General features: G+C 38.7%; 1 protein-coding gene and 1 non-coding gene across 2 annotated transcripts in view; one reads left to right on the top strand and one right to left on the bottom strand.

Annotated features, from left to right (window-relative positions):
• The first annotated feature begins 393 nt into the window (after nt 1-393).
• Nucleotides 394-27,012, top strand: part of LOC140147875 (uncharacterized) — an 81,636-nt gene continuing 55,017 nt past the window's right edge. The window contains exon 1 of the mRNA XM_072169694.1: nt 394-483. Within this exon, the coding sequence (XP_072025795.1) occupies nt 411-483 (73 nt within the window). The 5' untranslated portion in view covers nt 394-410. The remainder of the gene's footprint in view (nt 484-27,012) is intronic.
• Trnat-cgu (transfer RNA threonine (anticodon CGU)) lies at nt 18,985-19,058 on the bottom strand. Its single transcript has one exon. It is a non-coding gene; the product is annotated as a tRNA-Thr (tRNA).

Here is a 27,012-nt window from a genome sequence, read left to right as displayed (position 1 = left end):
AAATTGAAATGATCTTAAAAACGTGTTACTATACTGCAAACAACAAATGTTTACATTTAAGTTAAACACGATATAGTGTATATTTTGAGTGTTTATTAACAATGATTTAGCATGTTGTTATTAACATAACTTGGTGTCAATAAACATGTAAATAGACACTAATGTGTTTATAACAATGATTATTTTTTTCTCTACAATACACACTATTAGTTCAAATATAAACATTTAGGTTTGCATGTACTTTTGTATTTCATACTGTGTCAAGTTTACAATTTTTTGTTCAATAAGGAAATAAGTAAACTTAATGTACAATATGCATTGAAACAGTTCATTGCACAAAATACAGGTTAGATAGTCAATTCTGTTTAGATATCGGTAGAGTATGTTGTTCATACACTTCATTAATAAAAATGGCATCTATGTGTACCAGGAAGTACTTCATCGTTCTTTATGTTTTATTTATTTGCATTGTTGGAACAACAGGTGAGATTAAACTTATTTTTAGAGAATTATTAAAAGTGTTGAAGTATAAACCAGACAAGGCAAATGTGGTAACTGGGCTGCTCCGGTATACCATAGTTAATAAGTAATGGCATGAGGTAAATCAAAGGCAAGTCGAGAACACATAGAAAGTAAGCTCAAAACGAGTCCTGAACATGACAAGATCAGCTGTCCGCGAAATCTATAATACGTTGAGCTACAATCCCCGGAAAAATGTGTTCGAACGCTAAGTTATAAGCTCTTATTTATACATGTACTCTAATTTCCATGTTCTTCTTAGTATATTTGCGTACGATTTATACCCGAAAAGATTTTTTTAGGTATGAACTGCATTTCTATTGGTCATATCGTTTTGCCTTTTAAGAATGTACGATTTCTCCAATATATTGCACAGTGTGGCTGGACGACGGTGATAAAGGATCCATGTGTTATGATGCCTTTGCACTGCAAATTACACACATGCAGTTTTCGTCCATTTTCAGTAATAGCAATGTCACGCGAAAACGAATCAAGCTATTTCCATGAAAGTCACAGAATAAGTAGGAGACATGTATGGCATTGTATTGCACTTATTACGGTTAGATACACTGTTGACAATATTTTTAATATTATGAAGGAATAACCCAAACAGGGTATAAATCATTCTGGGACACCTTGTATTAGTCACTGAAAACTGGGGTCCTCTCGCTATTCCGAAGGTCCGCCATTCCGAAGGTTCGCTATTCCGAAGGTTCGCTTTTCCGAACGTGTAATTTTACCATTCGCTGTTCCGAATGTAATTAAAGGTTCGCTATTCCGAAAAAACGGTTCTCTTTTCCGAAGGTTCTCTATTCCGAAAATTCTCAAAACACAAACAGGTTATCTATTCCAAAAACAGAAAGGTTCTCTATTCCGAATATGAAAAAAGGTTCTCTATTCCGAATATTCAAATATGGGTTCTCTATTCCGAAAACGAATAAAGGTTCTTTATTCCGAAACAAGTCACCGTGTTCTCTACTCCGAATATGAAAAAGGTTCTCTATTCCGAATATGTTATATGCAGTGGAATTTGTAACATCATGGCTAACCGAAAAACTTTGCTTGGTTTCTTTTAGGGCCTTTTCCTCCGTCATCAAACACATCATTCTGTCAAGGCTAGCGCTAAAACTACAAAAGGCCCCAGGGCCCATATGTGGTCACTAATGGGCCCTACCCCGTAGATTTATCCTTTACCCATCTTGGCCCCAGAGGTCAAAGGTCACGAGCCCCAGATTTCGGAATGGAGAACCCTTTTTTCATATTCGGAATAGAGAACCTTTTTTCATTTTCGGAGTAGAGAACACGGTGGCTTATATCGGAATAAAGAACCTTCTTTCGTTTTCGGAATAGAGAATCCATTTTTTTCATATTCGGAATAGAGAACCCTTTTTCATATTCGGAATAGAGAACCTTTTCTGTTTTCGGAATAGAGAACCTTCGTAATAGAGAACCTTTTTAATTTTCGGAATAGTGAACCTTCGGAATAGCGAACCTTTGGAATAGCGAAGTTCGCCCCTGAAAACTAAGAACTATAATAGTGTTGTCTCAATGTTCATCTTACGTGTTCCCCCTCCCCTTTCCCCACCAAACAATGTTGAGAGAAGATATGGTGGAGAGGAGCATATTGGGCATGCTGACATTGTTCGGGGGTAGAAGGGGGCATTAAAGGCCTTTAAAAAGTATCCGTATACTTATATAACAAATATTTCTAAGATTGTAGCTATACGTCATCTTCAACGACAACTTTAGGTACGAGCCACACACTCAGTCTATAACAGTCCAAGAGATCCGGTTTTTACACAGCCGTGACGTTTTTTCTTACAGGTTCTTCTTTCTTTAAGTTAGGCGTGCAGCCTAACTTATTTCTTTCTTGCCATTTCTTTCTTTCTTTCTTCTTCTTCTCACAATTTGCTACTACTTCCACATCCTTGATCGGATTTCGACCAAACTCGGTCACAAGCAGTATTGGGTAGCTGGCTACAAATGTTATGGGTTGTTTAACGTCAGAGGTCATCCAAGGGGTCACAGGGGTCAAAAAAGGTCATTTTAACCGAAAATGCTCCGATTGAGCTGAAATTAAAATGCAATGATCCTTATGACATTCTAAACATGTTTCAATTATTTTACAATTTATTTAAGGTCATTAAGGGGCCATAAAGGGGTCAAAGGTCAAGTTTTTCAAAATGCTCCAATTGAGCTGAAATTTAAATGCAATGATCCTTATGACATTTGAAACATTAAAAAAATATTTTAAAATTCATTTAAGGTCATTAAGGGGTCATAAAGGGGTCAAAGGTCATGTGTTCCAAAATGCTCCGATTGAACTGAAATTTAAATGCAATGATCCTCATGACATTCTAAACATGTTAAAATATTTTACAATTCATTTAAGGTCAATCATTAAGGGGAAATAAATGTGTCAAAGGTCAAGTTTTCAAAATGGCAGCTTAATCTTATCCAGCACAGTATTGCTGATCAGATCAGATCGTCACAATCATCAGCCTAACTTACCTCGTGCCCTTGCAAAGGGCACAGTTATTTAGTTAAGTTAGGCGGGCAGCCTAACTTATTTCTTTCTTGCCATTTCTTTCTTCCTCTTTCTTCTTTCTTCTCACAATTTGCTACTACTTCCACATCCTTGATCGGATTTCGACCAAACTCAGTCACAAGCAGTATTTGGTGGCTGGCTACAAAAGTTATGGGTTGTTTAACGTCAGAGGTCATCCAAGAGGTCACAGGGGTCAAAAAAGGTCATTTTAACCAAAAATGCTCCGATTGAGCTGAAATTTAAATGCAATGATCCTTAGGACATTCTAAACATGTTTAAAATATGTAAAAAAATTTATTTAAGGTCATTAAGGGGTCATAAAGGGTTCAAAGGTCAAGTTTTTTTCAAAATGCTCCAATTGAGCTGAAATTTAAATGCAATGATCCTTATGACATCCTAAACATGTTAAAAATATTTTACAATTCATTTGAGGTCATTAAGGGGCAATAATGAGGTCAAAGGTCAAGTTTTCAAAATGCTTCAATTGAGCTGAAATGTAAATGCAATTATCCTTATGACATTCTAAACGTGTTTAAAATATTTTAAAATTTATTTCAGGTCATTAAGGGGTCAAAGGTCAAGTTTTTCAAAATGCTCCAAAACGGCAATTTATGAAACAGCCTTATTAAAATTAATACTATCCAGCATCCAGCACAGTATTGCTTGATCAGATCGTCACAATCATCCGCCAACTTACCTCGTGCCCTTGCAAAGGGCACAGTTGCTCTAGTTACACAGCCGTGACGTTAGTCACGGCTGTGTCTTTTTTCTTACAGGTTCTTTACACAGCCGTGACGTTAGTCACGGCTGTGTCTTTTTTCTTACAGGTTCTTTCTTTCTTTCTTTCTTCTTTCTTTCTTCTTTCTTCTGTCAACCATTACATTTGCTCTAGCACTCACATGCTTACATCGATTTTGACCTAACTTGGTCACAATGATCATTGACCGTGCCCCTACATGTCACATGAAACTTGTACGGTCAAAGGTCATGCAGGGGTCACAGGGGTCAAAAACGTGATTTCAACTAAAAATGCATCTTCTCCCATAACTTACGTTGGACAGTGACCCCACGTGCACACATGCATTGTTATTACCCAGTGTCTATGTGGTGTACACAGATTTGGGGTCAAAGGTCATTAAGGGGTCACTTCCGGTATAAAACGAAAAACCTTCAAAATTTTTTATTAGCTAAGTAAACCATAGCACAGTAACAGTATGTTTACATATGATCTGTAGTCACCCAATGTATATGTGGTATTTTTTTTTCTTAGGGTCAAAGCTCATTAAGGGGTTACTTCCGGTATAAAAAGAAATACCTTTAAAATGCATCTTCTTCCACAAATTATGTGGGACAGAGACGCCACTTGCACACATGTATTGTTATTACCCAGTGTCTATGGGGTGTACACAGATTTGGGGTCAAAGGTCATGAAGGGGTCACTTCCGGTAAAAAACGAAATATCTTAAATTTTTTTTATAAGCTAAGCAAAACATGGGACAGTAACGGTTCGTCACACGTGATCTGCAGTCACCCAATGTATATGTTGTATTTTTTATTTGGGGTCAAATCTCATTAAGAGGTCACTTCCGGTATAAAACGAAATACCTTTAAAATGCATCTTCTTCCACAGATTCTGTCGGACAGTGACGCCACTTGCACACATGCATTGTTATTACCCAGTGTTTATGGGGTGTACACAGATTTTGGGTCAAAGGTCATTAAGGGGTCACTTCCGGTATAAAAACAAAAACCTTCAAAATTTTGTATTTGCTAAGATAAACATAGGACAGTAACGGTATGTTCACACATGAATTGTGGTTACCCAATTCATATGTGGTATCTTTTTATTTGGGGTCAAATGTCATTAAGGGGTCACTTCCGGTCTGAGACGAAAAACCTTCAAAATGCCCCTTCTGCCACAAATAACATGGCAAAGTGATGCCACGTGCACACATACATTGACATTAGCCAATGTCTATGGGGTTTTCATATATTTTGGGGTCAAAGGTCATTAAGGGGTAACAACACGGCTGTGTTCGTGGTCTTAGACCACAGCTAAGTCTAGTTCTTCTTCTTCTTTCTGTCAACCATTACATTTGCTCTGGCACTCACATGCTTACATCGATTTTGACCTAACTTGGTCACAATGATCATTGACCGTGCCCCTATATGTCACATGAAACTCGTGGGGTCAAAGGTCACGCAGGGGTCATAGGGGTCAAAAACGTGATTTCAACTCAAAATGCATCTTCTCCTACAAATTACATAGGACAGTGACGCCACTTGCACACATGCATTGTAATTACCCAGTGTCTATAGTGTCTATACACAACTCAAGGAGGTGTCGGACTTTAAATATCTTGGTTCATTTGTTGCCGACAGCAAGAAAGACTTTCTGACTCGCAAAGCTCAAGCATGGAAAGCTTGCAACAAACTGCACACCATCTGGCAGTCCAACATATCAAGAAATACCAAGCTTGCCTTCTTTAGAGCCTGCATAGAGAGTATCCTCTTATATGGAAGTGAGACCTGGACAATGAAGAAAGATCTTCAGGACCGTCTTGATGGTACCTACACCCGGCTGTTGATGAGGGTTCGAAATATATCCTGGCGTGAACATAAAACCAAAGCAGAGATCTATGATGGTGTTCCACAGGTGTCCTCCATCGTTGCTCAACGGCGAGCCAGATTTGCAGGCCACTGCTACCGTGCAAAAGACCAAATAATTTCAGATGTCATCTGTATGAGGCTTCCACGAACATGTAGAGGAAGAAGACCATTCAACTACATCGACTGTGTGGCAAGGGACGTCAATCAAGAAATTAATGACCTCCCAAATCTGATGGCTGATAGAGATTCCTGGAAAAGAATTGTAAACTCTTTCTCGGATGCGTCCGCAAGATAGATAGATAGATAGATAGATAGGGTGTACACAGATTTGGGGTCAAAGGTCATTAAGGGGTCACTTCCGGTTTAAAACGAAATACCTTCAAATATTTTTATTAGCTAAGGAAAACATAGGACAGTAACGGTATGTTCACATATGAGTTGTAGTTACTTAATGTATATGTGGTATTTTTTTATTTGGGATCAAAGGTCATTAAGGGGCCACTTCTGGTATAAATCGAAATACCTTTAAAATGCATCTTCTCCCACAAATTACGTAGGACAGTAACGCCACTTGCACACATGCATTATTATTACCTAGTGTCAATGTGGTGTACACAGATTTGAGGTCAAAGGTCATTAAGGGGTCACTTCCGGTATAAATTGAAATATCTTCAAAAAATTTCATTAGCTAAGAAAAACATAGGAGAGTGATGGTATGTTCACACATGAATTGTGTTTACCCAATGTATATATGGTATTTTTTTATTTGGGGTCAAAGGTCATTAAGGGGTCATTTCCGGTATTAAACGAAATGCCTTTAAGATGCATTTTCTCCCACAAATTACGTAGGACAGTGATGCCACTTGCACACATGCATTGTTATTACCCAGTGTCTATGGGGTGTACAAAGATTTGGGGTCAAAGGCCATTAAAATGTCACTTCCGGTCTGAGACAAAAACCTTCAAAATGCCCCTTCTGCCACAAATAACATGGCAAAGTGATGCCACGTGCACGCATACATTGATATCAGCCAATGTCTATGGGGTTTTCATCTATTTTGGGGTCAAAGGTCATTAAGGGCTTACAACACGGCTGTGTTCGTGGTCTTAGACCACAGCTAAGTCTAGTTTCTTCTTCTTCTTCTGTCAACCATTACATTTGCTCTAGCACTCACATGCTTACATCGATTTTGACCTAACTTGGCCACAATGATCATTGACCATGCCCCCACATGTCACATGAAACTCTCGGGGTCAAAGGTCACGCAGGGTCACAGAGGTCAAAAACGTGATTTCAACTAAAAATGCATCTTCTCCCACAACTTACGTAGGACAGCAAACCCACTTGCACACGTGCATTGCTATTACCCAGTGTCTATGTGGTGTACACAGATTTGGGGTCAAAGGTCATTAAGGGGTCACTTCCGGTAAAAAAAGAAAAACCTTCAAAAATTTTTATTAGCTGAGTAAAACAGCACAGTAACGGTATCTTCACATATAATCTGCAGTTACCCAATGTATATGTGGTATTTTTTTTATTTGAGGTCAAAGTTCATTAAGGGGTCACTTCCGGTATAAAAAGAAATACCTTTAAAATGCATCTTCTTCCACAAATTAAGTCGGACAGAGACGCCACTTGCACACATGCATTGTTACTACCCAGTGTCTATGGGGTGTACACAGATTTGGGGTCAAAGGTCATTAAGGGGTCACTTCCGGTATAAAACGAAATACCTTCAAAAATTTTTATTAGCTAAGTAAAACATAGGACAGTAACGGTATGTTCACACATGATCTGCAGTTACCCAATGTATATGTGGTATTTTTTTAATTCGGGTCAAATCTCATTAAGGGGTCACTTCCGGTATAAAACGAAATACCTTTAAAATGCATCTTCTTCCACAGATTCTGTAGGGCAGTGACGCCACTTGCTCACATGCATTGTTATTACCCAGTGTCTATGGGGTGTACACAGATTTGGGGTCAAAGGTCAGTAAGGGGTCACGTCCGGTACAAAACGAAAAACCTTCAAAATCTTCATTTGCTAAGAAAAACATAGGACAGTAACGGTATGTTCACACATGAATTGTGGTTACCCAATTCATATGTGGTATTTTTTTATTTGGGGTCAAATGTCATTAAAGGGTCACTTCCGGTCTGAGACGAAAAACCTTCAAAATGCCCCCTCTGCCACAAGTAACATGGCAAAGTGATGCCACGTGCACATATGCGTTGACATTAGCCAATGTCTATGGGCGTTTTCATATATTTTGGGGTCAAAGGTCATTAAGGGGTCACAACACGGCTGTGTTCGTGGTCTTATTTCTTCTTCTTCTTTCTGTCAACCATTACATTTGCTCTAGCACTCACATGCTTACATCGATTTTCATCTAACTTCGTCATAATAATTATTGACCATGCCCCTACATGTCACATGAAACTTGCGGGGTCAAAGGTCACGCAGGGGTCACAGGGGTCAAAAACGTGATTTCAACTAAAAATGCATCTTCTCCCACAACTTACGTAGGACAGCGACCCCACTTGCACACATGCATTGTTATTACCCAGTGTCTATGTGGTGTACACAGAATTGGGGTAGTAGGTCATTAAGGGGTCACTTCCGGTATAAAACGAAAAACCTTCAAAAATTTTTATTAGCTAAGTAAAACATAGCACAGTAACGGTATGTTCACATATGATCAGCAGTCACCCAATGTATATGTGGTATTTTTTTTATTTGGGGTCAAAGCTCATTAAGGGGTCACTTCCGGTATAAAAAGAAATACCTTTAAAATGCATCTTCTTCCACAAATTACGTGGGACAGAGACGCCACTTGCACACATGCATTGTTATTACCCAGTGTCTATGGGGTGTACACAGATTCGGGGTCAAAGGTCATTAAGGGGTCACTTCCGGTATAAAACGAAATACCTTCAAAAAATTTTATTAGCTAAGTAAAACATGGGACAGTAACGGTATGTTCACACATGATCTGCAGTCACCCAATGTATATGTGGTATTTTTTTATTTGGGGTCAAATCTCATTAAGGGGTCACTTCCGGTATAAAACGAAATACCTTTAAAATGCATCTTCTTCCACAGATTCTGTAGGACAGTGACGCCACTTGCACACATGCATTGTTATTACCCAGTGTCTATGGGGTGTACACAGATTTGGGGTCAAAGGTCAGTAAGGGGTTACTTCCGGTATAAAACGATATACCTTCCAAATACCCCTTCTGCCACAAAAAGCATAGCAAAGTGATGCCACGTGGACACGTGCATTGACATTAGCCAATGTCTATGGGGTTTTCATATATTTTGGGGTCAAAGGTGATTAAGGGGTCACAACACGGCTGTGTTCGTGGTCTTAGACCACAGCTAAGTCTAGTTATGATTTATTTCGAAAAGTTTTCACTTTGGCAAAAAGTCATGAAAGAAAAGTTGCCAAACACTGTCAGACCTAACAGAAATTTTTAGTAAAGCGTTGAAAAAATATTTTTCCTTTTCTACTTTTATTAAATTTTGACTGATTCACAGCAAGATATCTGGGTCCAGGCGAATATTCCTAATGACTTGAAACTTTTGATGGGATAATCTATTTACAGTAAGGGGTGTTTGAACATTGCAATCATGCATATTGATCAGTGATACCACCAAGGAGGTTAGATATAGAAAGGAGAAGAAATATAATTACGTAATGCTTTGTTCTTTTGATGCCGATTTGAGTTTCCGCCAAGTTATTCATCGAAAGGTACCTTTTGTTCGGGACAAAGGCCTTCCGCCATTAAATCGGTTACAGCACATTAACGCTATAATAGGCAGGCTACTGTCAATAAGTGATCAAATGAAAGTCACGTGAAAGCGCCTACTTGAACGAGAGGTACCTTTTGTTATAATACCACCCAAGGGTGTGCTTGAGTTGTAGAATTATTTACCACCCACCTTAATTTAGGCGCCTCATTTAAATAAATTCAATAGAGCTGCTGATCGATTACCCGTAACAACGTGTCATTGCTGCTAGGTATATAGGTCTCTCTGTGTCACTTTCTATAATTAACTACTTCCTTAGCCACTGATTGAAACATGACAGCGTGAGTGGAGGAAACCTTCTAGATTCAACAGTCTCTGTTAAGGTTCAACAGTCATTGTGTTTCCGTGGGAGAGGCGATCCACCCTTTAACTAGTGGACCTCGGCTGCTACCCACCTGCCCAATAAGCAGGAAACTGTCTCGGCTCCATTTATGGACAAAGTGATGCCACGTGGACACGTGCATTGACATTAGCCAATGTCTATGGGGTTTTCATATATTTTGGGGTCAAAGGTGATTAAGGGGTCACAACACGGCTGTGTTCGTGGTCTTAGACCACAGCTAAGTCTAGTTATGATTTATTTCGAAAAGTTTTCACTTTGGCAAAAAGTCATGAAAGAAAAGTTGCCAAACACTGTCAGACCTAACAGAAATTTTTAGTAAAGCGTTGAAAAAATATTTTTCCTTTTCTACTTTTATTAAATTTTGACTGATTCACAGCAAGATATCTGGGTCCAGGCGAATATTCCTAATGACTTGAAACTTTTGATGGGATAATCTATTTACAGTAAGGGGTGTTTGAACATTGCAATCATGCATATTGATCAGTGATACCACCAAGGAGGTTAGATATAGAAAGGAGAAGAAATATAATTACGTAATGCTTTGTTCTTTTGATGCCGATTTGAGTTTCCGCCAAGTTATTCATCGAAAGGTACCTTTTGTTCGGGACAAAGGCCTTCCGCCATTAAATCGGTTACAGCACATTAACGCTATAATAGGCAGGCTACTGTCAATAAGTGATCAAATGAAAGTCACGTGAAAGCGCCTACTTGAACGAGAGGTACCTTTTGTTATAATACCACCCAAGGGTGTGCTTGAGTTGTAGAATTATTTACCACCCACCTTAATTTAGGCGCCTCATTTAAATAAATTCAATAGAGCTGCTGATCGATTACCCGTAACAACGTGTCATTGCTGCTAGGTATATAGGTCTCTCTGTGTCACTTTCTATAATTAACTACTTCCTTAGCCACTGATTGAAACATGACAGCGTGAGTGGAGGAAACCTTCTAGATTCAACAGTCTCTGTTAAGGTTCAACAGTCATTGTGTTTCCGTGGGAGAGGCGATCCACCCTTTAACTAGTGGACCTCGGCTGCTACCCACCTGCCCAATAAGCAGGAAACTGTCTCGGCTCCATTTATGGACCGGGAAGCTGCGAATGGCCCAACAAGCCTGCAGTTGATATACTACCGTTCAAAGTAAACAAAGGAAATGTAAACGGACTGATTCAAATGGAAAACGACACGGAACTGTTAAAAGACAACGAAATAGCACAACGACTAGGACTGCAACATGGAATGTCAGTGGAATTGGACAGAAGGAACCAGAGATTGTTGAAACAATGCAGAGGTATAGCATCTCAATCATGGGAATATCTGATACAAGACTTAAAGGAAAAGGCATGAAGGAATCGCACAACGACTATGTACTCATCTGGTCTGGAGTGGACAAGAACAAAAGAGCCGTCCATGGAGTGGGTTTCTACCTACACCCAGAATTAGCTAAGAACATTATGGAAGTTGACTACATATCCGAAAGAATAATCAGACTCAGAATTACAACAAGAGAAAGAGGTTACAACATACATCCAAGTGTATGCTCCATGCAATGATTCCTACTCAGATGAAGACAAGGATACATTCTTTGAAGAGTTATCTGATGTTATAAACAGTACAAAGAATCAGGATATGCTGGTGGTAATGGGAGACATGAATGGACACGTGGGAAGTGAACGATCACCTTGGGAAGATTACCTAGGACCCCACAGTGCACCAAACACAAGTCGGAACTACAATGGACAACTCATCTTGGAACTTTGTGCCCAACATGATCTCTTTGTCACAAACACATTCTTCCAACATAGGAGTAGCCAAATATTCACATGGTACAAGTGGAATGACCTCACCAAAGCTTCTCAGCTTGACTTCATCCTCATTAAAAAGACAGATCGATGCAAAGTGAATGACTCTAAAGCAATGCCAAACATCCACATAGATACTGATCACAGACCAGTCATGATGGAAACAAGTGCCAGGAGAAGACCACGGCCAAATAAAAGGCAGCAACCTGAGACAATAAACCTCAGAAAATTAGCAGAAGAACCAGTGAAGGCAGCCATCGAACAACAGATGGATCAGCTATTCCAAAAACTACCAGATCATGAAGGAAATACAGAAGAAGAGTGGACATGGTTCAAAGATGCTCTAACAGACACCCTTAAAGCAAACTGTGGGACTAAGAAAAGAAAAACAGGACAAGTGAAAGGGACATCCTGGTGGAATGACACGGTCAAAGCAGCAACCAAAGAGAAGAAAAGACTCTTCAAGAAATGGTCCAAAAGCAACCTGGAAGCAGACTACAACGAGTACAGGGAAGCCCGGCGTAACTGCAAGAAGACTATCAAAGAAGCCAAAGACCAGTCTTGGAAAACATATGGGGAAGATCTGGCAGAAAAATCAAGTAGCTCAAGCAGAGAGTTCTTTAAAGCAGTTAAAGCCTACGAACAGCGGGACGAGCCTTTTGACCCAACCGCCATCATAAACGACAAGGATGGAAACCCCCTCACAAACAGCTGCGAAATCACCAACAGATGGGGAGAATACTTCGAAGATTTGCTCAACCCAAGCGGTGATGGTGACAGACAACAGCAGCAGCCCTTCCATCCTCGGTTCCAAGAGGAAGTTGATCCACCCATACTCCAGGAGGAAGTCAGAAATGCCATTAAAACCAGTCCCAAAAACAAGGCAGCTGGAATTGATGACATCACAACAGAAGCCATACGTGCTTGTGGAGATACAGGAGTCAAATGGTTGACAAGAGTGTTCAACAGGGCTTGGGAGGAGCGAGCTGTACCCGATGACTGGCAACGTGCAATAATTGTCCCCATCTGGAAGAAAAAAGGGAGTAAAAGAGATTGTAGCAAATATAGAGGAATCTCTCTGCTCAGCCATACTGGGAAGATTTATGGAAAGATCTTAGAGAAACGAATACGACCAGTTGTTGAACATCAGCTGAGCGAAGCGCAGTTTGGGTTCAGGAAGAACAGAGGGTGCACTGATGCCATATTTGCTCTGAGACAGCTGTGTGAAAGGAGTATTGAGTACAACCAAGATCTGTACACTATATTCATAGACCAAGAAAAGGCATTTGATCGAGTAAACAGAGATCTACTCTGGACTGTGCTAGAAGACTACGGTGTAAAAGGGCAACTGCTGGACAGTGTGAGAGCCATCTACAGGGACAGCCTCTGTACTGTCAGGACAAGGACAGGACTCACCAAGTGGTTTCCTGTGAAGTCAGGTGTCCGACAAGGATGTGTCCTCTCGCCTCTCCTGTTCCTCATTTTTATGGACAGGATCACCCAAGAAGCAAATCTAGATGAAGAAGCTCTCAATGAACTACTGTTTGCAGATGATCAATGTCTCATCCACCAAGACAGCCTTAGCTTACAAAACCACACCAACAGACTGCACGCAACCTGCCAGAAGTATGGCATGAGCATAAGCATCCCAAAGACAGAAACCATGCTGATCAGCCGATCCCAAAAGACCTTGGACATCAAGATTGACAACACAACCCTCCAGCAATCAAAGGAGTTTAAGTACCTGGGCAGCATCTTTACTGAAGACGGGAAGATAGACCGAGAAATTGAAACCAGATGCCAGAAAGCAAACAACATCACCTTCATGCTTGGGCCTATACTTTCCCACCCAGCTGTGCCAATGGATGCAAAAAGAACAATCATCAACGCAATCTATACTCCGACTCTCTGCTACCAGGCACAAACATGGGCTATGAACAAAAAGACTGAACGGAAGATCACCACCTGTGAAATGAAATGCCTACGAAAAGCTGTAAACAAGACACGACGGGACAAAATTAGAAATGAAGTCATCAGAGACATGGTTGGCACCAAGCCTATGCTAGACCAGATTGAAAGCCATCGCATCAAATGGTTTGGTCACCATATGCGCATGCCCACAAATCAACCAGCCCTGCGGACCTACAACAGCAAACTGTCCGGTACCAAGCCTGTAGGAAAACCAAGAAGAAGATGGATTGAGGGGGTCAAGAAAATCCTGACAAGGCACAATACCAACCTGACAGATGCTACCCATGCAGCCCAAGACAGACGTCCCATCATTTCCCCGCGACTCTGAGAGGAACAAGCGGAGGACAAAAGTAAAAGTAAAGTAAGTAACTACTTCGCAGCTATATGTTGTTATCGTTGTTATAGGCCTGTTCAACAAAATCAAATGGATTTCTTACTATCACGAATATCCATTTTAAAAGCCAGGACCAATTGAGGTAGTAAAGGAGGGGTCAAGAGGTGAAAAGAGGAGAAGCGGATGGGTGATCGAGATTGTAGGGGAGGGAGGAAGACAAAAAAAAAGGAAGAGGGAGAAGGAGAGAGAGGAGAAGGAGAGCGATGGAGTCACAGGGCTCAAATTTACATAGGCGTAGATCGGGGGTGGGTTGGGGGGGGGTAAATTCCCCTAATATTTTGCCAGGGGGTGGTCAATATGATCATCTCGCCAATATTGACGCCTATGTATTGGTTTCTGTCGAAATTAACCTCATTATTTGGCCATTTTAGCCACAAAATGCCATTGTTTAGCGCTTCGCGCGAATTTATTCCAGTTTTGTCCCATATTTCACCAGTTTAGATTCATTATGCAGTCATGTATACAGCAGAATTCACCACGACCTTTGCAGGACTTAAACCCCATTACACCTAGATAAACCTCATTCAAAACAGCTCAACTATGTTAAATCAGGGATGTGTCTCATATCCCTGGTTAAAATCCATAAACATATGTTTCTGATTTCCTGTGCCATATCGCAATGTGCTGTGATGAAATAGGTATTATAATTTCAGTTGGATGCACCATTACAAAGCAAACGCACATTTACAATACTGAGCGTGGACTTTGTTTCCGAAATGAGAACAAAAGTCTGCATATTGTTATACAGCCATGTTGATGGTACAACTCATGTCAAAATTGTCACATTTATTGTGATCGTATCACACAAGTAAATAAGAAACATGTCGTTTTAGACTTAACACGGTTTGGAAAAGGTTTTTCCATTTTTAGCTCCCTATCGGGCAGTCAGAACTCCATATTTGGGAGGGCTCGAACACAATCTTCCCAAAATCGCAATTTAATCATTTTAGATGACCATAGAGGGAAAGAATTGAAGTTTTTTTACAGCTTCTATGGCGAAAATTGATCAAACCGATCACACGATGGTGCTCGCTTGAAGTTGGAGCTATCTCGAGTCAGCTGTTGAGCACAATTTGCCATTAAAATTACACGTCCGACTGTTATGAAATTTTGGAAGACTCTCTTCAGAAAAACAGCTCGACAACAGCTTTCCCGTGACATTTTTTACTTCAAATTGTAGTATGTTAAGGGATCTAAAATGAGTGTTTATTGCGTTTCGACAGAATTTTTTGTGGGACATGAGAGCACCTCAGACCTATCGAATTGCATTCTGAATACGAAGCATGTCTTTCTGATATCAAATATTTTTTCATTTTTTGAAAATCACAATATAATACAAATTTTATGACAAATTATAAAAATTTGATATTTTAAAATTTTTTGATATATAACAGTCCTCGAAGTAAATTATATAAATCTAATGACATATTCTTAAAGTGTATATAGCAGGGAGGAAAAGCCGACGGTCAATTGAAAATTTTGAACTTTAATATTGAAGATATGGATATATTTTCCCAAAAAGACCTAATTATTTAGGTGTTTTGAGAAAAAAAATCCATATCTTCAATACGAAAGGTCAAAATTTTCAATTGATCGTCGGCTTTTCATCCCACCTTCCACATACACTTTAAGTATAAATCATCAGATTTGTTAAGTTTACTTCAAGTACTGTTAAATATCAAAAATATCAATTTTAATGATTTGCCATAAAATGTGTATTAAATTGCGAATTTCAAAAATCAAAATTATTTGATATCAGAATGACATTCTTCGTATTCAGAATGCAATTCGATATGTCTGATGTGCTCTAATGTCCCACAATAAATACTGTCCAAACGTTCATACCCCAGCCCTTAAGGATGAACATTATAATTCACATGTGAGCCTCTATGGCTATTATTGGGTGAAGGGTTTTTCCTCCAGCCCACTAACTAGTCTATTGCTTATACCTACAATACCGTGAGTGAGCTAAAGGTCAATCATCAATTGGAGCGCTGTGTGTGCACTGAATAGGAAAAACGGACAGTAACTGCATAATGTCAAGAGACCTATGCTAACATTTTCGGGCGCATTTGTACCATAAGGTCCACTGTACCGGATACTTTATAAAAAATCCCTCCCTCCCCCCTCCATGTCAAAAAGAAATCTACGCCACTGCTTAAGTGTGTGCATAAGTAAGAATAAGTGCAGAGAAAGGAAAAGAAAGGAATGAATAAAAAAAATAATAATCATTATTATAGAATCTAAGCATATACATGTATCAGCACTAGGCAGCCATTTAATGATGTCAAAACCTTAATCCGTTACGTAAGTATAACACCCACTCAGACATATTTCACACCTGCCAAACACAAGTCACCCAATTTCGATAACTGGACGTTGAATGTACACTCTCATGAATATTGATTGGCAACATTTTCCAATATGTCAATGCTCAAATCGGACACAATAGAACAATAGACCCTTCAGTGCGTTGGATACCACCATTTTTTTCTTTGTTCTTTATCATCGATGCAATATAATAATAGATGCTTTTAATAACTGTCGTTTTATCTTTTCTGTTTCGGGAGCTCTATTGTTCAGAAACGAAAACGCAAGGGATTAAGTGAGATGATGTTTAATTTGACTTCATTCGGTCATTTCAGATGTTTAGTTTTAGTTTTGGTTTTGGTTTTGGTCACGTGGTTTCCTATATATTATCCTGCCAAACCACTTGACTCACAAGATATCGAATTCTTTGTTTCTACCTTTTGTTAAAAACTGAACATTTGTATCAGGCAGATTCGGTTTTCGTTCCAGTTTCTTATAAGTGGTGTTAAGAAGAAAATTATTTGATTTTAAGTTACATGATCTAAGAATACAAAAGAAATGTTTAAATTTCGCAGTGCAATATTCACGAGGAGAGAAATCGAGCATGGCAATCTACATTGAAAGACGTGGTTTACAAAATCGAATAAGCCAGGGCTATTTCAGCTGTGAAAATATATAGACCATCGAAATATGTGCATTCGACATTACAAAAGGAGCGACTGTTGTAATTGTATAGGTGTTATAAACAAAATCGATTCATGTCCTTAATCCCATGTACCAGAATCGATGGAAGGTCGTTATATAACTGCTAATAACATTTACTGAAGCAATTTTTAACGGAAAAAGTAGAAGATAGAGGGGAGAAGAGATTGTGTGAGTGTGGGAGTGTGTGGGGGAGGTAAGTGGGTAAGGGCAGGGAGAAAGAGAAACAGATGGGAGAGAGCATTGGAAGTGAAAAGAGAAGGGGGAGGAGAGCTCGAGATAGAGAAAATATCGAATGTAGGGGAGGAGGGGGGAAGGAGACACTTAATAGGGAAGAGGTGGTTATATAGGTGGGGGAGAGGGGAGCCCCTCTTAAAGAGGTATGGTTGTGCTTACCGGGGATAATAAACTAATTCATAATCAAATCATCTCCATGCATCGTTTATGTTTCATACAAACAAACAAAGCCCCCACCCCACCCCATCCATCAATATACACGCATGTATATGATTTCTAGGCCTAGAACTCGGAGTGTAATATGCCACCTTCGACAGAGAGCATCACCTGTCGTCCGCGGGGATAGATTTCCGATACCAATCATGATGATAATTATGTTAGCACAATAGGCTATTGTATACTTCTGGTTATATACACTATACTGTGCCCTCCCAGCATAATAGTGTTATGATTGCAGACCAGATCTGCTCTACTTTTTAATCCCTTGATTTTTGGTTTCTGAACAAAAGAGAAACCAAAACTAAAGATTTGAAATGAGGGATTGTTACGTTTGGGGCATCATGCTTCTCATTTCAAGAGGTAATAATAGGTGCTGTCAATCACACTTATGTCTGTCAATAAAGTTTGGATAAGTCAATTATATGCAACACTGGTGCTTCAAGTGGGCAATCTTACTCATGTCTCTCATTTAAAGGGCAGGTCTATTGCAAAAACAAGTTTATCTCTATTCGAAGAGAATATTTATTACATTACAAGTTGACACTCGTTGCAATTTTTTTATGCGTATTTCTCCTGAAAAATGAGAAATTGTGTTGGTAAAGTTTAGCCTCGTACGTGTTCTTTCTCCGTTTGAAGCGTACGTGTTCTTCCCCCGTTTGGCTGATGACGTAAGTAAATGAAGCGAACACTATATCATGCTCTCATCATACAATCACAATCACTTTGACAAGTTTGACATTAGCAACAATGAGTTGTACTATTATTTACCATAACAATGCTGCATAACAATATGCAGATTATTGTTCTCATTTGGGGAACAAAACGTCACACAGTATTGTTACTATGCATTTGCTTTGTAATATTTCATCCAACTGATGAAGTTTTCCCCCTTAAAAGTTGTCTTTCCCACTTTGTCCACCCTCTGAAAAAGTGCTTGCTACGCCACTGCCTCTGAAGGGCCTCAAACCCTCTCAAACACCCTCTCTTCCCCCACATTTTGATATGGTCGACGTCTCTGCTGGTGCCACATGGGAAGGATTCGCCGGTCATTTGTCGAACGTTGAACGATCGGATATAAGACGCCTGCAGGATTATTAGCGGCCACAACGCATAGAGACACGAACTGGAATCTGACCCCCAAATCCGGTCATTTGTCGGACATTGAACGATCGGATATAAGATGCCTGCAGGATTATTAGCGGCCACAACGCATCGAAGAGACGAACGGGAATCGGACTCCATATCCCACCGAATCTTCTGCCGGACTGGTGATTTTTCCACCGGATCATTACTCGTCGATACTCGATAGATCGCCCAATAAAGCGGCCAGTTCCAAAAAAATGCTTAACTACAGGCCTTACAGTACGACAGCAACTTCGTGACCTCTTTTGTTCGACAGAAAATTTATACGGGTTGGTGAACACGGGTTACGTAACACAATGGTGAAATTTTAAACTATGATGCAATTTTATCAGTTTCGCCGTCGAGCAATGATTAAAGGAGGAAAGAGGAAAAGTGATCCCGCCCGGGAATTGAACCCAGGACCTCTGGTTTACGAGACCAGCGCCTTAACCACTTGGCCACGGGAGCTTCATGATTAGGCAGACTGGGAATTCAACCTATAAGCGGTCACTTAGCCCTACTTCTTAGCCGGCAAACGCTTTTTATCAAAATAGCTCCAGAAATGGAAGACACGGGTCGTATATTGCTCCATTTACAGTACGACAGCAACTTAGCTCACTTCCGGTAATTTTTACCGGCGTGACCTCTGCTGTTACGTAACGCAATGTAGAAAATCAGGTGGCAAATACGGTTTTTCAGAAAACATCAAAAAAATGGAATACACGAGTCGTTTCTCCCTTCATTTCCATATTGAGCCCATAGATAAGATATGAAACATGCGTATAAGGCAAAGAATAACGTGTAAAAGTTGAATTATTGTGGAAAAAATGAATGCTTTTGGTGCGCGAAGTAGCCTAAAAAAATGACAGAAAATGCATGTCACGATCACTAAAATGCTTATATATACAGCTTTGAGGAAACGCCGGTCTAATGCTTTTCTGATATGATAAACATTAATTAACCACAGCTTGTATTAAAATTTCAGCGAAAATGAGCGGTGGAACAACCTAGTCGTAGGTTGAAAAGTTGCGTTCTTTGAGTTCTCGTGTCATAAGCGCACGTTGCAAGTGTCACGATGCTTCACGAAATGGATCCCAGCCGGCGCTGTCTATTATACATGTTATATTGATTAATATAGCAATTAAAAACGTCTATATATTTTATGAATGCAAATTGTAACAAAATATTGTAGTCGTCAAAGAAGGTAGTATCATCTCATTTAACTGAAGTACAAGCAGTTTTGAAAAGATTGTTGTTGAGTGAGATCCTTGAACATGTTGAACGAGAAATAAGATAGCAAAAGAATACCCTTTGCCCGAACAAGTTGCGATGGCTTAGTGGACAGAGCGAAGGTGTGCAAGGTTGAGAGTTTGATTCCCATGTTATCTTTTCGATGATGTGGAATTTTTCAGTGCGTTTTTCTTTTCTTTTTTCCTCTCCCTTTTGTCTTTAATAATATAGGCCTAAATGAATGTCAGCTTGAAGGCCCACTTTTTTCATGATTTATTTCTTGTTCATGTTTAAGCCTAATCCTACATTCGAGTTCATATCTTTTAAAAAAAATGCATTTAAGTTCAGTAGCTTTCAATATGAAATAATCAAATAAAGCATGTCAAACTTAAGTAATCTTTAAAAGTTCAAGAATATATATATATGCCTATAAAATAAAGGAACGTCAACACAGATTTTCACGATTTTTTAATTGGACTAGACCCTATCGGCAACATATTTTATGAGCTTTTATGTATACATATCAAATCATGAGATGCACGAATTTCAAACCTAATATTTTGGCATATTTGTAATTTTTATACAATATCCAACTTACACCTCGGATAACACCTAATTGGAATCAGCCCAGTTCGTTGTAACTTTGATGTCTTATTAAGACTAATCCCCCATAGAACACAACAGTTAAGCGGTCAAGATATTAAGTGTTTTCTTTCATTTTTATCTCGCTACTTCTGCTTCAAATGTAACGTGAAAACCTTCCTGACAGTTATTTACTAATATTATAAATATTGTTATAATTTTAGGAATAACAAAACTTCAAATTTGCCCGAAATCGTATATTATGGCTTTAATAAAGATATGAAAACTAGGATTTAAAAATATGAGTTAAAATCAAATCAAAAATCAAAGAGAGGTGCTTGCGGGGTTCGAACCCAGATCGAACTTCCAAATACATGTATTTACCACTAAGCCATACCAGAGATATGATTAATTCGGTGACAATAATAGCAATGTTATACCCACTCAGTGGCTCACTCGTGATTCTATTTCTGGAATTAATTAACACCGTCCAAATAATGTAACACAAACCTTTATGCTGACTTTTAAAATTGTTTAAAATTGTTTGAACGTTGTCAAGGCAAGGTGTGAAATACAAGTAGTATTTTAGTTATAATAACCTTGATGATACCCGACCTGACCTTCCATTATGGCGCCCTATTCGTGTTATGTATTTCTATTATGCTCTCAAGTAAAATAAAATTCCAATCTGCACTGAGCAGACAGAATGTTACTTGGCTCCCAGCATGAATTATTGATTTTATACGGAGGTAAAGAAATGCACAGTGTATGTGCAAGCCGTACAACAAAGGCAACAATACTCCAAATATTTACGGTAAATCTGAATAGTGGTCACATGTTCACATATCATGTGGTCGGGAAAGCACGTGGCAACATTTTAAGATTTCAGGATTGTTTACTAGTTAATTGCCATTTGTACTCTTTATTATTTATCTTTGTTAATTAACATATATGTTAAATGCTGATAAATCGTGGTTGGCTGCCCATCATATCTGTTAAATTAAATGTTTTATGAATATAATTCTACCACGCAGAGGGGGTCACGCAGCAGAATTTCACATCACCTGACTTAGCTCGATTTCGAAGCTCTGCTGTTCAAATTCATGTAAATTTCAAAGTTTATACATTTAATATATTTAATACGATACTAATTTTTTGTTATAACCAACTGGTGCACGAAATATACTATTGTCTGTCCAAATAACTTAGACACCCGGTTTTTAGGATATATTTCGAAAAGTTTTCACTTTGGAAAAAAGTCATGAAAGAAAAGTTGCTAAACACGGTCAGACCTAACAGAAATTATTAGTAAAGCGATGAAAAAATATTCTTCCTTGTCTACTTTTATTCAATTTTGACCGATTTACAGCAAGATATCTGGGTCCAGCCGAATATTCCTAATGACTTGAAACTTTTGATGGGATAATCTATTTACAGTAAGGGTGTTTGAACATTGTAATCATGCATATTGATCAGTGATTCCACCCTTTTTTCTTTGATCCTTTTACTAATTCACAATAATGGTGTCTACTCAAATGCAATCTACCGCGAGAGGTCGTCTCACACACATAACAAATACACTGCGATCAAATAGGTTGATGACAATATTTGATTGAATGGACTGCACTGTGCCATGATTTCGGTGAAGGACACCGGTTCAAATCCTTTGTTTGGAGCCAATCAATAATTCCATGCTCAACCTCTATACCTCAAAAGATGTCACAGTTGGTGCATTATAACAAATGATAGAGCAAGTTACTATGTGGCTGGAGTGTATTGTGAATTATACTCCTCACCAATAACATCAGAACATTTATAGTGCATACAATTGGTATTTTCTTAGAATTGGGCCAAGCCAAAAGCATGCACAGAACAAGATTCAAATAGCCGCGCCGAATTGTTGTAATTGGTTGAGGGACAGCTGGGATCACTTATAGTTAATACACTAAGAATAAATATGCCAATTAGAAACACTGTCTGCATTTTATGAACTGAATTATATTTTTCATTTTTATAAAATGTTTTTGGTGAGAAGTATAATTAATTTACTATTCATCCATTCACTATCCAAAATCACCATACCTACAAATCTGTATAATGAGACCTTCCAAAATAGTGGTACCCAACTTCTACCGGATTATTTTTAAAGTGTTCAGAAAAACCTTCCAATTTCAATAGAATTTCTGGTAAACTCTCACTCAATGCTTTGGAAACACAAAAATCCCGTTAGGTCTCAGCGAATGTTAACACTTTTCTTTCATGACTTTCTTTAAAAGTGGATATTTTTTCAAATAAGTAACAAAAACTGGGTGTCTAAGTTAATTGGACAGACAATAGCTTATTACCTATACAGAAAGGTGAGTATCAGCCTTCACTCAGCAAATTGACATGCCCGGCATATGCAGCCATCTCCGTCTGGATAACATGACTGTCGCCCTCAATACGTCTGGGCACAAATTTAAATAACAATACGCTATTTACATATCAATGCGGCCTCATGCTAATTAAAGCTGCCCCATCCAGGAGTTCATCTATGATGTACATTCACGTTTCTATACACTTCAACCGCTATTGTTATATCATAATCCTCGGATTATATCCCAACACGATGGTCATCGGTGACGTAACATTTCTATGACATGACATTTTCAATTCTAAGGATACCGTCAAGCGACCATTGCTTCATGGACTAAATGCAATATGCGGCCGTGTGAGCAGAAAAGGGCGGGAAATATGAATGAATTATGGGACAGATGGGATAACATAGCCAAACATAATGCCTTGTGGGAAGGATGTATTACCAAAATCGGAAGTAGAAAGTCATATATTTGACACATTTAGGGGGAAATTTATCTATGTGGGAGGTCTGGGGCTCATATGAAGGCAATCATTTGATAGAATTGATTTTCCGTTTGTCTTATGATAAAATCTGTTGCCATTTTTCGGAAACAACCGGAACAACTTGTTTTATACCTTTACATTTTAATTAAATTTGGGGTCAGCGAAGATACGATTATCCTCACAAAATGTAAAACTTTTTTTTAAAGTGCCTTTAGTCGAAAATACAACGTATTTTGATTAAATTTCCCAATATTAGTATTGTTTTGACTTCTCTGCATCTGAAAATGCAGCAAATGTTTATAGAATCCAGTCTAAATGAACGTTAAAATTGCGCTTTATCGTCCAAGGTCACACCAACCGGTTTAAAGCGCAAAGATTTATCGCTATGAATTTCCAGTTATGCTACCAAATCACGCTGATGGCGACAATATAAGTGTCCTCAAAAGGGAATTTGTTGAGTCCTCTTCCTTTGTAATGAAGAATAGATAAGAGGGATTAGTCACAGGCGATCGATTTCGTTGTGATTCCTTCTCATCTGCTATTTCCATGGTCATATGTGATGCGATCAAGCCAAATCAGTCGGAACTCGGAAATATTGATTTTGAGATATAGCCAAACAAAGGAAACTTTTCCTTTTGTTTCTTCTTGTTTTGGAAACTCTTTAATTGCTCATATCTTTGGAACTGGTTGTTCAATTTCAATGGGGTTTTCTGCAAAATCTAGCTATGTAAATGCTTTTTACTATCCTATAGGAAACTGAAAATTTATTATTGCCGAGTTCCGACTGATTTTGCTTGATCGCATCACATATTGAAAACAACAGTACTCTTGACTTGTTTACTGTCAGCAAAATGCATACATCACCCTGTCCTTGTGTACAACAAAGCTAGGCCCCATTGTTTATTTAGATATATGGCTACACACCAATCCACTGTTACACAAACTAGGGGCGAAATTACCTAGCCGGGACACCGGCTAGGTCTTGTGATGCTATCGGATCTTTCTTTACCTAGCCGGGACACCGGCTAGGTCTTGTGATGCTATCGGATCTTTCTTCTTTCTTCTTCTGCTTCTTTCTTCTGGCAACAAATTTCAAAATGCTTCTTCTCTTACATGTTACATCCTACAATGACGTCACTTGCACATATGCATCAGCTATATCCAGTGTCTATAGGATATTCACAAATTTGGGGTCAAAGGTCATTAAGGGTCATTTCCGGTATAAAACCAAATATCTTCAAAATGCTTCTACTCCTACATGTTACATCATATAATAACGTCACTTTCACATATGCATCGGCTATATCCAGTGCCTATAAATTATTCACAGAATTTGGGTCAAAAGGTCATTAAGGGGTCATTTCCGGTCTGAAAGCTAAAAATATTCAAAAAATCACTGTCTTTACAAATTACATAGCAGAGTGTTGTCATTAGCACACATGCATTGCTACCAACCAGGGTCTTTGGGGTGTCTACAGTTTTGGGGTCAAAGGTCATTAAGGGGTCGCTTCCGGTCAAAAACCAAAAATCATCAAATATGTTCGTTTTTTTATATCTCAAAACGTAACAAGACCAGAGTGACATAAATTTCATATATGCATTAGTGATACCTGATGTATGCACGGTATTTTTATTTTTTTGGTCAAAGGTCATTTAGACGTCATTTCCGGTTTTAAGCTAAATAACTTCAAGAATTTTTATCTCCATAACTAAGCATAGTAGATTTTTTTAATTTAAACTGTAACAATGCATTTTCTCGGTGTATATGAGGTTTTTTTATATTGGGGTCAAAGGTCATTAAGGAGGTCAAAACGTCAAATTTGCAAAAAAATGTTTAAAATTACGGAAAAGTAGCTGTATCTCAGCCTATGGAAAACGGATAAAGCCCCTACATGCTACAGTGATGCACCATTAATGGTGTGAGATGTCCATAATAGCCGGTCAAAGGTGAAACTTTAAGTTAAGACTGGCATTTCCGGCCCGGCTAGGTCCAGATCTGTAACCAGATCTAGTCTTTCTTTCTTTCTGGCAACACGTGCGTGACTTGCCACGTTTCGCCCTAGCTCTGTTATGCTTTGACAGTTTTTGACCATACTTGGTCACAAACACCACTGACCATGTCCCCACATGTGACATGACATTGAACTCCATTTGACCTTTGACCTGCTCACAATGGCAAAAATGTGATTTTACTCTAAAATGCTTCTTCTTCCACAAATAACATGTGATGGTGACATGCTTAGGTCATGTGACTTGACTTTGGTCGGTGTCTATAATTTATTCACAGAATTTGGGTCAAAGGTCATTAAGGGGTCATTTCCGGTCTGAGAGCTAAAATATTCAAAAAATCACTGTTTTTACAAATTACATAGCAGAGTGCTGTCATTAGCACATATGCATTGCTACTAACCAGGGTCTTTGGGGTGTCTACAGTTTTGGGGTCAAAGGTCATTAAGGGGTCGCTTCCGGTCAAAACCCAAAAATCATCAAATATGTTCATTTTTTTATATCTCAAAACGTAACCAGCCCAGAGTGACATAAACTTCATATATGCATTAGTGTTACCCGATGTATGCACAGTATTTTTATTTTTTTGGTCAAAGGTCATTTAGACGTCATTTCCGGTTTTAAGCTAAATAACTTCAAGAATTTTTATCTCCATAACTAAAGATAGTAGATTTTTTAATTTAAACTGTAACAATGCATTTTCTCGGTGTAAATGAGGTTTTTTTTATATTGGGGTCAAAGGTCATTAAGGAGGTCAAAACGTCAAATTTGCAAAAAAGTGTTTAAAACTACAGAAAAGTTGCTGTATCTCAGCATATGGAAGACGGATAAAGCCCCTACATGCTACAGTGATGCACCATTAATGGTGTGAGATGTCCATAATAGCCGGTCAAAGGTCAAACTTTAAGTTAAGACTGGCATTTCCGGCCCCGGCTAGGTCCAGATCTGTAACCAGATCTAGTTCTATTTGTATTTTCAATGGCGTGTTCGCTTTTGGGCAAGTAATAATAGAGGTTATCCACTTCACTCATGTGTGACTTCTAACAAAAGGCACTGGTTCCCGTAGTATTCCTCATTCAAACTAATTCAATGCACGACCTCGGAGTTACCTGCATGACTTTGGCGGGCTATTTTGAAACAGTCATGGTTGCATAATGCACATGCAGGTACTTCTTTAGAATGTCCTAAACAAGGTATAGCAGTCGTTGATAGGATATGCAGCTTATAGAACATGGAATTGTGAAGCTTCACCTTTTGCGTGGTCTTGACTTTCTTAAGCCAAATTGGACTTCACGTACACAGAACTTTATTTAGTTGAAAGATCCAGCTTCCCGCTGATACCCTTTATTTTTTGGTGGGGTGAAATTTTATTCTGGTTTTTGTTCAGTAAAATTTGCTAATTTTAGACTACACATTTTACCATTTAAATTCACAGTTTTTCAACAAAAAATATCATGTAATTATCCTTTACCTGCTGATACATGTAGTTCTCTCAACCAATTTGTCGTTCAAATACACAAAAACAAATCTTTAAAAGACCGATTTCCAGCAATCTCCATGACCACGGCAAGCGCTGTGAAAAGAAAATCGAGATCAATCTGTGACCGGATGACTGACTGACAATAGAATGGCTTCTGGCATTTATTTAACTTATTACAGCCTTGTTCACACAGTCGGACTTAAACCACTTAATACCGGACTTAAATTACGTCGGTAATAGTATCGGGTATAAGTGGCAGTGTGAATGAGCGTCGGATATATA

The sequence above is a fragment of the Amphiura filiformis genome, chromosome 1, assembly GCF_039555335.1.
Source record: "Amphiura filiformis chromosome 1, Afil_fr2py, whole genome shotgun sequence".
NCBI lineage: Eukaryota > Metazoa > Echinodermata > Ophiuroidea > Amphilepidida > Amphiuridae > Amphiura > Amphiura filiformis.
Note: the sequence above shows the minus strand (reverse complement) of the source record. Positions and strands in the feature narration are given on the sequence as shown.